Source organism: Aulonocara sp. 'chitande type north' Nkhata Bay, linkage group LG3, assembly GCF_057382095.1.
Source record: "Aulonocara sp. 'chitande type north' Nkhata Bay isolate Kocher_YH1m ecotype deep benthic linkage group LG3, A_spYH_male_GT1.1, whole genome shotgun sequence".
NCBI lineage: Eukaryota > Metazoa > Chordata > Actinopteri > Cichliformes > Cichlidae > Aulonocara > Aulonocara sp. 'chitande type north' Nkhata Bay.
In genome coordinates this window covers 39,963,699-39,974,235 of record NC_141346.1, presented here as the reverse complement: position 1 = coordinate 39,974,235, position 10,537 = coordinate 39,963,699, and the positions used below count along the sequence as shown (strand labels likewise).

The 10,537-nt window shown below is 37.7% G+C and overlaps 2 protein-coding genes across 2 annotated transcripts; both read left to right on the top strand.

Annotated features, from left to right (window-relative positions):
• On the top strand, window positions 1-3,880 carry LOC147335671 (E3 ubiquitin-protein ligase DDB_G0292642-like). Its single transcript, XM_086280769.1, has 5 exons — window positions 1-71; window positions 413-507; window positions 671-771; window positions 2,808-2,963; window positions 3,066-3,880. The coding sequence occupies exons 1-5, from the start codon at window positions 52-54 to the stop codon at window positions 3,519-3,521; spliced, it is 828 nt and encodes a 275-aa protein (XP_086136895.1). The 5' UTR covers window positions 1-51; the 3' UTR covers window positions 3,522-3,880.
• Window positions 3,881-5,092: 1,212 nt separating this feature from the next.
• On the top strand, window positions 5,093-10,291 carry LOC147335670 (E3 ubiquitin-protein ligase DDB_G0292642-like). The gene is made up of 5 exons (XM_086280810.1): window positions 5,093-5,186; window positions 5,346-5,440; window positions 5,631-5,731; window positions 9,395-9,550; window positions 9,633-10,291. Exons 1-5 carry the CDS (start codon window positions 5,182-5,184, stop codon window positions 10,086-10,088), a joined length of 813 nt encoding a protein of 270 aa, XP_086136936.1. The 5' UTR covers window positions 5,093-5,181; the 3' UTR covers window positions 10,089-10,291.
• The last annotated feature ends 246 nt before the right edge of the window (window positions 10,292-10,537 follow it).

Below are 10,537 nucleotides of genomic sequence, written 5' to 3'. Positions count from 1 at the left end.
TGTTACGCTCATAACAGCGTCAGACGTTTTTTGGTTGCATCTAGAGCGAGGATGGCGGGTCTGCTGCACAGGTAACACTCAGCGTGGTTCACTCACTGATGTGTGTGTGTGCTACATTTACTCGTCTGTTTTCACAGGTAAAGATGTGATCGGACTTTTTGTTATGTTTGGAAACTGCGCACCGGAGAGCGCGCGCTGTGCCCGATCATTCAGTGTCACAGTCTGACATCACAGTGATACTGAAACATGAAGCCGCTGATTAAAAACTTTGAATGTGAAGAAGAAACGGGAACTGTTGATCGAAGATCCCGCAACACTGCAGCGCGCACGCTGTTCTGACTCCAAGCCGGATTTTGCGCTTTTACGTGAAACCGGAAGTGTTCATTCAGATCTGTTTGTTGTTGTTTCGCAGTGTGACACTCCCAAGAGTGCCGACAAAACACGAAAAGTGTTACGACCCTCATGACCCAACAGTTAAATTTGTCGATAAGGAGGATGATTTGGACTGTAAGTATCACGTGAGCACTTTTCACGGCGATGTCAAACAGATAGAATTTAATGGAGAAACAGTAAAAAAGAAAACAATCAAATGCATAAACCAATGTAAGAACAGACATCAGCATATATTTCTGTGTAACACTGATTTTTGCTTCTGTGTGATTGTTCTCAGTTTTGTGTGAAGACTTCAAATCTCGCAGAGCTCAGATGTCCTGTGGTCACGCTGTGACCCCGACCTCTCTCACCAACTGGTGTCGCAAGTTGTTGGACCAGGTAGGCCACTAAAGGTTGTCTTTGTTAAAATAAACAGTATGTAGCAACAAAAACGAGTGATGGGGAAAAAGAGAGAAACAAACGATGATTACTAGGATGGTGGTGTGGTGATTGGGAGTGAAAAGCTTTACAATTACAAGGAAAATCCAGCAACGGAACCCAGGGAATGACAGCTATATATCTGGTTCAAACATATGGTAATTATCAAGGAGGCGCTCAGGTCTGCTATACTTTAGACAGAGACACGGCTAAGGTCATTTGACAGGTATTTAAAACAAACCAATTGCACATATACCATTAATCACTTCAGGGCTGCAGCTCACCAGTGAGCAAATGGACTGCCAGAAGAAGACCAGAGAATCACCAATCCACAGGTGCATCTCACCTCTAATTAACACTTAAATTAAAGTTTAGCTCAAACCAGGGCTGTCTACACCGGCTCTTGCTTACCCTTACCCATCCCTGTTGCTTGTCTTGTTCACACCTTGTTCCAAATTATTATGCAAATGATATTTTTCTCTGTTTTTCCTAAATAGTTGATTCAAATGACAGTCGGCATATTTTTCCAAGTCATCGACCAATAGAGTATAATTCAAATGTCACTGAACAAAACTCCCAATGAAAACAGTACGTTTTTCAAAAATAAAAAACTTAAAATGCACTGTTCCAAATTATTACGCACACAGAGTTTCAAAAGATTTTATAGGTTGTAGAGAATTGAAAATGGTCATTTGTTGAATTTGCAGCATTAGTAGATCAATTTCACAGACATCAAAAGCTATTTCAATCAAAAACATCTTAACAGGTCAAGTTACATATTAACATATGAACCCTTGTGCATTTTCTGCTGAGGTGTTTTTTCTGTTCTCAAACTGTTCTCCCATTAGGAGCTCAGTCTGAGTGGAGGTTTCTTTCTCCTCCTCTCACCTCATGTAGTGTATTTTCATTGTTTTTTTTCCCCCCTATCAGCCTACCTCTCTGACATGTCTTCCCAATGTGATGTTTGTGTAAAGTTTGGTCAGAGGGTTCCTTTGTAAGTGCGCATGCGCCATTAGTGTGCTACCTGCTGCAACCTATAATTTCCTTTGGGATTATTAAAGTATTTCTGATTCTGATAAATAACCACGGAACATGGAAGTATATCCCACCAGCAAAGCCACCCACTGACCTCCACTTTAAGCCTTCAGCTTCTGAATAAAATAAAACAAAAAAGTTGTTTATAGATCCAAAACATGAAGACAATCAAACTCACCCTCATGGTAGTAACAAACTGGTCATCTGCAGCTATAAAAAGGTCCTTCCAGTGGTGTAAAAAACATTAGTATATTACAAACCAAAGGCTTTTCTTTTTAATCTTATTGGTGTGGCCTTTCACAACAGTCCCAGTTTCTTATGTGGCTCCTTGGGAAAATTAATTGTCCACCTCTGGGAGCAGGTTTTACCGTAGCTGCTCTGGTGATTAACTGACTTTTTAAATAATGCTCTGCTAAACAACTTTATATCCACATTGTCCACGGCAAAGTTAAAGTATTTTGAGAAGTCATGTCCTTCTTTTGCACCTCAGGAGTTTTGGACTTATAAAACAGTATTTAAAGTTAGATTAGTAACCAGTGAATGTACAAGCCTGTATGGAAACACTGGGACTGTAGATTCTGGCTTACTGCTCTTACTGCCTTATTTGGCTTTTTTGAGACTCCAGTGCAGCTTTAATTACACCTGTGCTTTTATAGCTGTGACCTTTGAATGTTTTCTGTGTGAAGAGCCTTTGCACAGATGACTTTAAGACAGAATTAAGCAACAAAAATCACTACAGTGTTTCAACAAACAATGGCATATTTAGCAATGCATTTCTGACGGATGAGGAAATATTTTGATTATGATTTGTTTCATTAGGTGTTGAGCAACCTTTCTCCACAATATAGAGTTTAATATTTTAATATTTTAAGCTTAACTGGAAAAAAAGAGGAAAAAAATATTTCATCAACTTGTTTGGAACAAGTCTGATAATTCTCTCATCTCTCATTATCTCAATAAAGGGTGAAAGCAGATTTGTGTGTGGCGGGTCTGGTTGCAGTGCTGAGTGGACTTTTTCAGAGGTTTGGAAAATGGCTCTTCTGACCCCTCAAGAAACTGAGCATTTTCGAAACAAATTGGCTGTCAATGCTGCCTTGCAGACACTTATTACCAAATCGGTAAGTATCTCATTAGAATAGTATAATGTCATGAAAATAGAAATGTATTTCTTGTAAGATTTAGTTCTTATTAAATATTGTAACTCTCTTGTCTCCATGTAGTGTCCTGTATGCAGATCCACTTTGATGAGAGAGAATGGATCAGATTTGAATGTCCTCTGTAAAGTGTGCACAGCAGTAAAAGGACGACCGTTTGAATTCTGCTGGCAGTGTTTGAGGGAGTGGAAGGGTCCACGGCCTCGGAAAGACCGCTGTGAAAATGATGGCTGCTGTAACCACTCACTAAAAACACTAAAAACCTGCCCAGATATCAGCTTTGATTCAGTGAAGGGAGTCCACGGGTGTCCCTCTGTCCGTGCCTGTCCCACCTGTGGGTTACTGTTGGAGCACAACAAGAGGCATTGTAAATCTCTTGTTTGTCCTCGATGTAAGGTGAAGTTCTGTTTTGTGTGCCTGAAGATCTTCACTAAATGTATGAAAACAAGTGGCCCTTATGCAGCATGCTCCAGTGGTGTAGCCCCCAGACAGACATCGATACCTGTATGGAAAAAGAAATAATTAAAAAGACACAAAGCTCTCAAGTTTCACTTTTAATGCCTTTTCTGTAAATAATATACCATGATGTTTTTTGTTTTTTTTACATGACCTGTGGTTTTAGTCACTTGTTATAATTCTCTATTGTGTTGGAACAGTTATCAGATATAATCAATGTTGGCTTATATTGATGAGAAATTTGCTACCAAATGTGATCTTTACAGCTGTATTATGTCTGAATCATAACGACAATAAACCTGAAAAATGTCGTTCATTCATAAATTTGAAAACAAGTTAATCATACATTCTGTGATAAACGCATTCTTTGCCTCAATATTTAGTTATTTTACATTATCCTGTCATTGTCTGTTGCATCTTTAGCATCAGCATCTTTGGCATTAGGATCTTCTAAATTGTTCTAAATTTTATACATTTAATTACAGGTTGTAAAGCTAAAATACAGATTAGAATAAATGCATTAACAAAATAAATAGCACAATAACTGACAGATAAAAATAACTAACTTATTAGAGAAGAATATTAAAAAAAGATAAAAATGAATGTAAACGTGGTGCGCTTTGAAACACATTGAATAATTCATTGGCTACATTTTAAAATAACACTTTAAATACATTAACTATTCTAATTTTACAACAATTAAAGTTTATCTGACTCGGATCTCTGGACCTGTTCACTTTCATCCACCAGGTGGCACTTTGTTTACTCTGTACATGAGGTCTGTGAATTAGAGGGGTGTGTCCAGTTAGACACAAATGTTTTTAACCTTCCTGTTGTGTTCGGGTCAAAGACTCCCACCGGAATGTATCCACACTGCACCATGAAGGCTGCATGGTGTTTAAAAGCATTTGTGTGTAACTGGAAGCACCTCCCAGTGCTCTAATTCATGTGCAGAGTACACAAAGCTCCACTTGGTGGCTGAAGGTGAACAGGTCCAGAGATCGGAGGCAGATAAACTTCGACTATCCAAATTTTACAATACTTAATATATTCAAAGTGTTTTTTTAATGTAGGGAATGAATTATTCAGTGTGTTTCAAAGTGCACCACGCTTTCATTCATTTTTATCTTTCTTTATATTCTTCTGTAACAAGTTATTTATTTTTATCTGTCAGTTGTCAGAGGAGGGTTTGATCCCATATTCAGGCAGAAATGCAGATTAATCGTCCAGCGGCTTCCCCACGACAATCAGCTGGACTTCAGCCAGAAGATATCTTACACACACAACACGGGAGAGAGAGAACCTCACTAAATATATAAACGTGTCACAAATAATTATATCATGTTCCCCAACCACCACTGAAGATTATGTTTAAGATGCACATGACTTTGGCCACTGCTTAAAACTAAGTGTGAAAAACATTTATTTCATCTGCTTCATAAACCAGCAGCCCACAACAAAGGCTTAATAAGACAAACAAACCAAAACATGCTCCAGGACCGTCAGGGAAGTTCCTAATTTAATTTACTTTCACTATCACTTTCTTACAAGAAAACACTCCTCCGACCTTTGAGTTAGCAGTTGCTCAGTTCGCCACTGCGCCCAACCTCTTTAGGCTGTATCCAGAGCGTCCGGCAGAAAGATCGACGTTGGCGGCATTCACGTGTCCGGAGGTAACACAGCTTCGTTCAGTCAGTGATGTGTGTTGCACTTGGTCGGATATGCAATGGTGTGAGTTCACTGGTAACGACTCTTATGATCGCACTTTTTGTTATTGTTGGAAACACTGGAGAGTTCACTCTCTCCGTCTGACACACACACACACACACACACACACACACACACACACACCACTAAAGTGCACATTCTGGTTTGTTTATCATTTCGCAGACTGATGGCCTCAAATATGACAACGAAACAGGAGAAGTGTTATGATCCGAATGACCCAACACTTAAGTTTGTTGATAGAGAGGATGATTTGGATTGTAAGTAACACTTGGGCACTTTTCAAACTGGTGTCCGTGACGTTAAATTATATTTTAGAAATAATAAAATAAAATCATTTTAAGCCTTTGTATTACTATTGACATTGTGCAATGTAAAAATAAAACGGACATTAGCGTTTATTCCTGCATAACACATTTTCTTTTAAATGGTGTGTTTGCTTGTTCTCAGTCTTGTGTGAAGGCTTCAAATCTCTCAGAGCTCAGATGTCCTGTGGTCACGCTGTGACCCCGACCTCTCTCACCAACTGGTGTCGCAGGTTGTTGGAGCAGGTAGGCCACTGAAGGTTGGCTTTGTTAAAATAAATACATTTAAAAAAAAAAACTGCATAAATAAAAATATACCTAAATAAATAAGAAACAGAAGTAATCAGGCATCGTGGCAGTATCCTGATTTTGGGATAAATCAGATAATAAATGAATAATTTGGGCCTTAATTATAGAAGTTAATGGTTTTAATGCTACCACCCACAACTATTTTAAGCACACGTTTGTGATAAACACACATGTGAATAAATGCAGAAAACATATTAAATCACTTAAATAAAGAGATCCAAAGCGCACTTAAATAAATACCATTTTACTGGAATGATTATTGTCATATAGGTGAGAAAGAGAGCGAGAAAGACTAACTGAAGTCAACAGAGGGAGTGGTGCACTTAACTTATCTCGATAGAAACCACCTCTGCTTTCAAGGAACAAATAAAATGGGACAGAAATGTTCAGCTCTGATTTCTGTCTGCGTTGTTGTCGCTTGTAGCATTTATGTAATGTAACTCTTGCTTTAGTTAAGTGAAAGTTTCATAAACGGGAGTTTCTCAATATGTAACGCAAATGCTGCAGACGCATGACTCATCAGTGTGTACACAACATTTCAGCACATATAATCATCTGAGATGATTTAGATAAAGAAATGTTTGGTCACTGCTGAACAGCTGCTCTTCCACACTTATTGTTTTCAAAGAACAGTTTAGTAAGCAGAACAGGACTATGATCTACATCTTTTGGTCATTTCAATCCTCCACCCATGCTCCATACATTTTTAATATGTACACATACTGATTAACACTGATGTGCTGTTGAATCAGCAACTGTGATACACAGCAAAAAATTACACATCCGAGAGCCTCATGGGCACGTTCTGGGTTTGAACCTGTGCTTTGCTACACAACATTACATCCACAATTTCAACAGCAATATGAAAGTTTTTTTGAGAAATCTCTTTACTCTTTTGCATGTCACAAGTTTTTGGGAAAAGCTACTTAAAACTAGACGATGAATGTCAGGTAAAAAGAAATGTCCTGGCAGTTTTCTGTTTTTATACAGACGTTCACAGACTTTCCTGTTTATATTACTATTACAACATTTGTGTTCATTAGAACAGGACGGATGGATGACCACAGCCCTCTTAGCACAGGGCTGATAGGACTTTTCTCTCATATATTAAAAAATGAAATTCACAGATTAAAACATTAAAATACACATATATTAAAACAGAGTGTTATAACATAGGTGTTTCACAGACAGGTGGTCAAAATGCAAAAACAAGTTTCTAATATTCTAAATGAATCAAATGTTTGGCCTCAAAGAATACGTCTGTGTCTGTATTATGTCCAGTATTACAGTGCTACACCAGGCTCTGACACCAAAGAACACTTCATCTGCATTTGTGACACATCAGCGGTATCTGTCAGAACGTTATTTAAAGTGCTGGGTTGGGACAAACTTACAGATAAAACTGCATTTACTGTATTTGTTTTGCCTGCTCTTGCTTTTCAAAAACAATGAGGAGCAAAGTACAATTAGTAGTGCTTGTCTTGATGAAGATTTAATCTGTTTAAACTGTAAACAGCAGCTAATTCAATTCAATTCAATTCAATTTTATTTATATAGCGCCAAATCACAACATAAGTCGCCTCAAGGCGCTTCATAAGTGAATAAGGACCTGTATCCACAACTCCTCAACAGTAACAACACTTAAAGTGCAGTACCTGTAATACTGCAGGTATTACAGGCATGCTCTAATAATTCTAATAGAATACTATCATCAGCAATATCGAATGCTGCACTAAGGTCTAGCAGGAAGAGAACAGAGATGAGTTCACTGTCAGAGGCCATAAGAAGATCATTTGTAACCTTCACTAAAGCTGTTTCTGTGCTGTGATGAGCTCTGAAACCTGACTGAAACTCTTCAAATAAACCATTCCTCTGCAGATGATCTGTTAGCTGTTTGACAACTACTACTATTTTTTAGCTAAGACAGCTGGGCCAAGAGATGACTTTTTAAGTAACGGTTTAACTACTGCCAGCTTTACATAGCCGATTATTAGAGACAGGTTGACCATTTTTAAGATTGAAGCATTAATGGTAGGACTTTTAGGTGTCTTGTAGGAATGGGGTCTAAAAGACACATTGATGGTTTGGAGGAAATAATTACTGAAGTTAACTCAGAAATATTAATTGGAGAAAAAGACTAAATATATATCAATTGTTACTAAAAGTAGCTGTAGATAATGTTACATCTGCAACATTATTATGAGTATTTTTTTCTCTATTTGTTCAAATCTGTGAAGAAGTTCATGAAGTCACTACTAGTTAGTGTTAAAGGGATGGTTGGCTCAACAGAGCTCTGACTTGTTTTAGCCTGGCTACAGTGCTGATGTGAAACCTAGGGTTGTTCTCAATATGAATAGTGAGATGTTCTAGCTAGCAGAGTAATTTTTTGATAAAGCAGGCATTTCTCCAGGCAAAATGGGGATCTTCTTGATTTGTGATATGCCATTTCCGCTCAATATGCTTTGAGGTGCGTGTTTTAGAGTTACCGGTATACCAGGGAATCAGGTCCTTCTGATTTGATACTCTCTTTTTCACAGGAGCTACAGTATCCAGTCATATGTAGTGAAGAGGTAAAATTATTAACAAGACAATCGACCTCTGTTGGAGTAGCATTCATGTAGCTGCACTGCTCTGAGAAGCAGAAAGATGAAAGTCTTTTTTTTTGCTGTTGTTATTAACTTTTAAACTAAAAATAAAACGAATAAAGCTACAATAGAACAGCACAGAAAAGCCCTTTATTATCATTGTACATGTACAACAAAATTATAGGTGCTCCACACCAACCGTGCAGGTATAAAATATAATTAGCAAGACAACAGGAAAAAATAACAAACAGGAGAATTATATGCAAACTAGAGGAATGTATACAAAAAAGAGAACGGCACACATTGAAAAACAAAGTGTAAAGACTTGGTCTTTGTTTAACACTTTACAAAGTTTAATACTGAGCAAACTGAGGTGGAAAATGACTTGAAAACAAATTAAAATTGAATGGATTTGTATACCCTTCCATTGAAATCCAGCAAGAAATAACAGAGTATTACACAGCATTCAGTTGTAATATGAGCAGTTTATTATTAAAGTAACACACGTTCCTTGAAAAACTAAAACAAATCATAACATGAAACTCACCTCGTTTCTGTGGAGAGGTTGAACAGGGTTTTTCTTCATGTTCTCAGACCAGCTGGATCATCACCAGCTTGCATCTTCATACATCTTTCCTTCAGTGAAGTCTTTACCTTTGTTGCCATTCATCTGTGTTGGAAAACCAAAGTGTTGGTTCTAGCTTATGAGTCACTGTTGATCTCAAATAATCTCTAAGCAGCTGAATGTTAAAGAAAGACACACATATTTCTCCTTATCATAGGCTAAAAGCTTGATATAGACACAATGACTTGCATGTCAGCAGCATCCCCATAAGGCATATAAAGCCCTGCAACAAAGGTTAAAGCGAAGACATAGTTACATGGATAATGTATCTGCAAATATTAACTCAACATTTCTATGTGCTACAACATGGACATAATGGCACAATGATAAATCTGGTTTGTTTACAAAATGAGTCTAATAAATAATTTCTCGTTTACTATTTCAATAAAGGGTGAAAGCAGGTTTGTGTGTGGTGGGTCTGGTTGTAGTGCTGAGTGGACTTTTGCAGAGGTTTGTAAAATGGCTCTTCTGGACCCTCAAGAAACTAAGTATTTCCGAAGAACATTGACATTCAACGTCGCCAGGCAGACACTTGTTACCAGATTTGTAAGTATCTAATTAACATATTATATTGATTATAAAAATTTTGTTATGTATTAAATGTTGCCACTCTTTTGTCTCCATGTAGTGTCCTGTATGCAGATCCACTGTGGTGAGAGAGAATGGATCAGATTTGAATGTCCTCTGTAAAGTGTGCACAGCAGTAAAAGGACGACCGTTTGAATTCTGCTGGCAGTGTTTGAGGGAGTGGAAGGGTGCACGGCCTCGGACAGACCGCTGTGAAAACGATGGCTGCTGTAACGAATCACTAAAAACACTAAAAGAATGCCCAGATATCAGCTTTGATTCAGTTGAGGAAGTCCACGGGTGTCCCTCTGTCCGTGCCTGTCCCACCTGTGGGTTCCTGGTAGAGCACAGCAAGAGGCGCTGTAAATTTGTTGTTTGTCCTCGATGTAAGGTGAAGTTCTGTTTTGTATGCCTGAAGAGCTATACTAAATGTATTAAAACCAGTGACTACTTTGGAGCATGCTTCAGTCGTGTAGCTCCCAGACAGACATCGATACCTGTATGGCAGAAAAAATAATGAAAAAGACGCAAAGCTCAAGTGTGTGAGAGTGCCTTTCTGTAGTAATATACCATGTTGTTTCTTTTAATTATCTTTTGATAATTCTCTGTTCTGTTGGAACAGTTATCAGATATAATCAGTGTTGATTTTTCTTGATGAGAAATTTGCTACCACATGTGATCTTTACGGCTGCATTATGTCTGAATCATAACGACAATGAACCTGAAAAATGTTATTCAGTCATAAATTTGAAGTAAAGTTAATCATACATTCTGTGTGTACTCATCTTTTTCCTCAACATTTAGTTATTTTATGTTGTCTGCTGCTTCTTTAGCATTAGCTTCAGGATATTTAGCACTTATACTACTCAGGTCAGACTTTTCTTTCTTGTTTTGACTGCTTAGGTTTTTTTTGTAAAATGTTTAAATAAATCAATGTTTAGTTTCTTGAAACCTTGTTATGCTAAA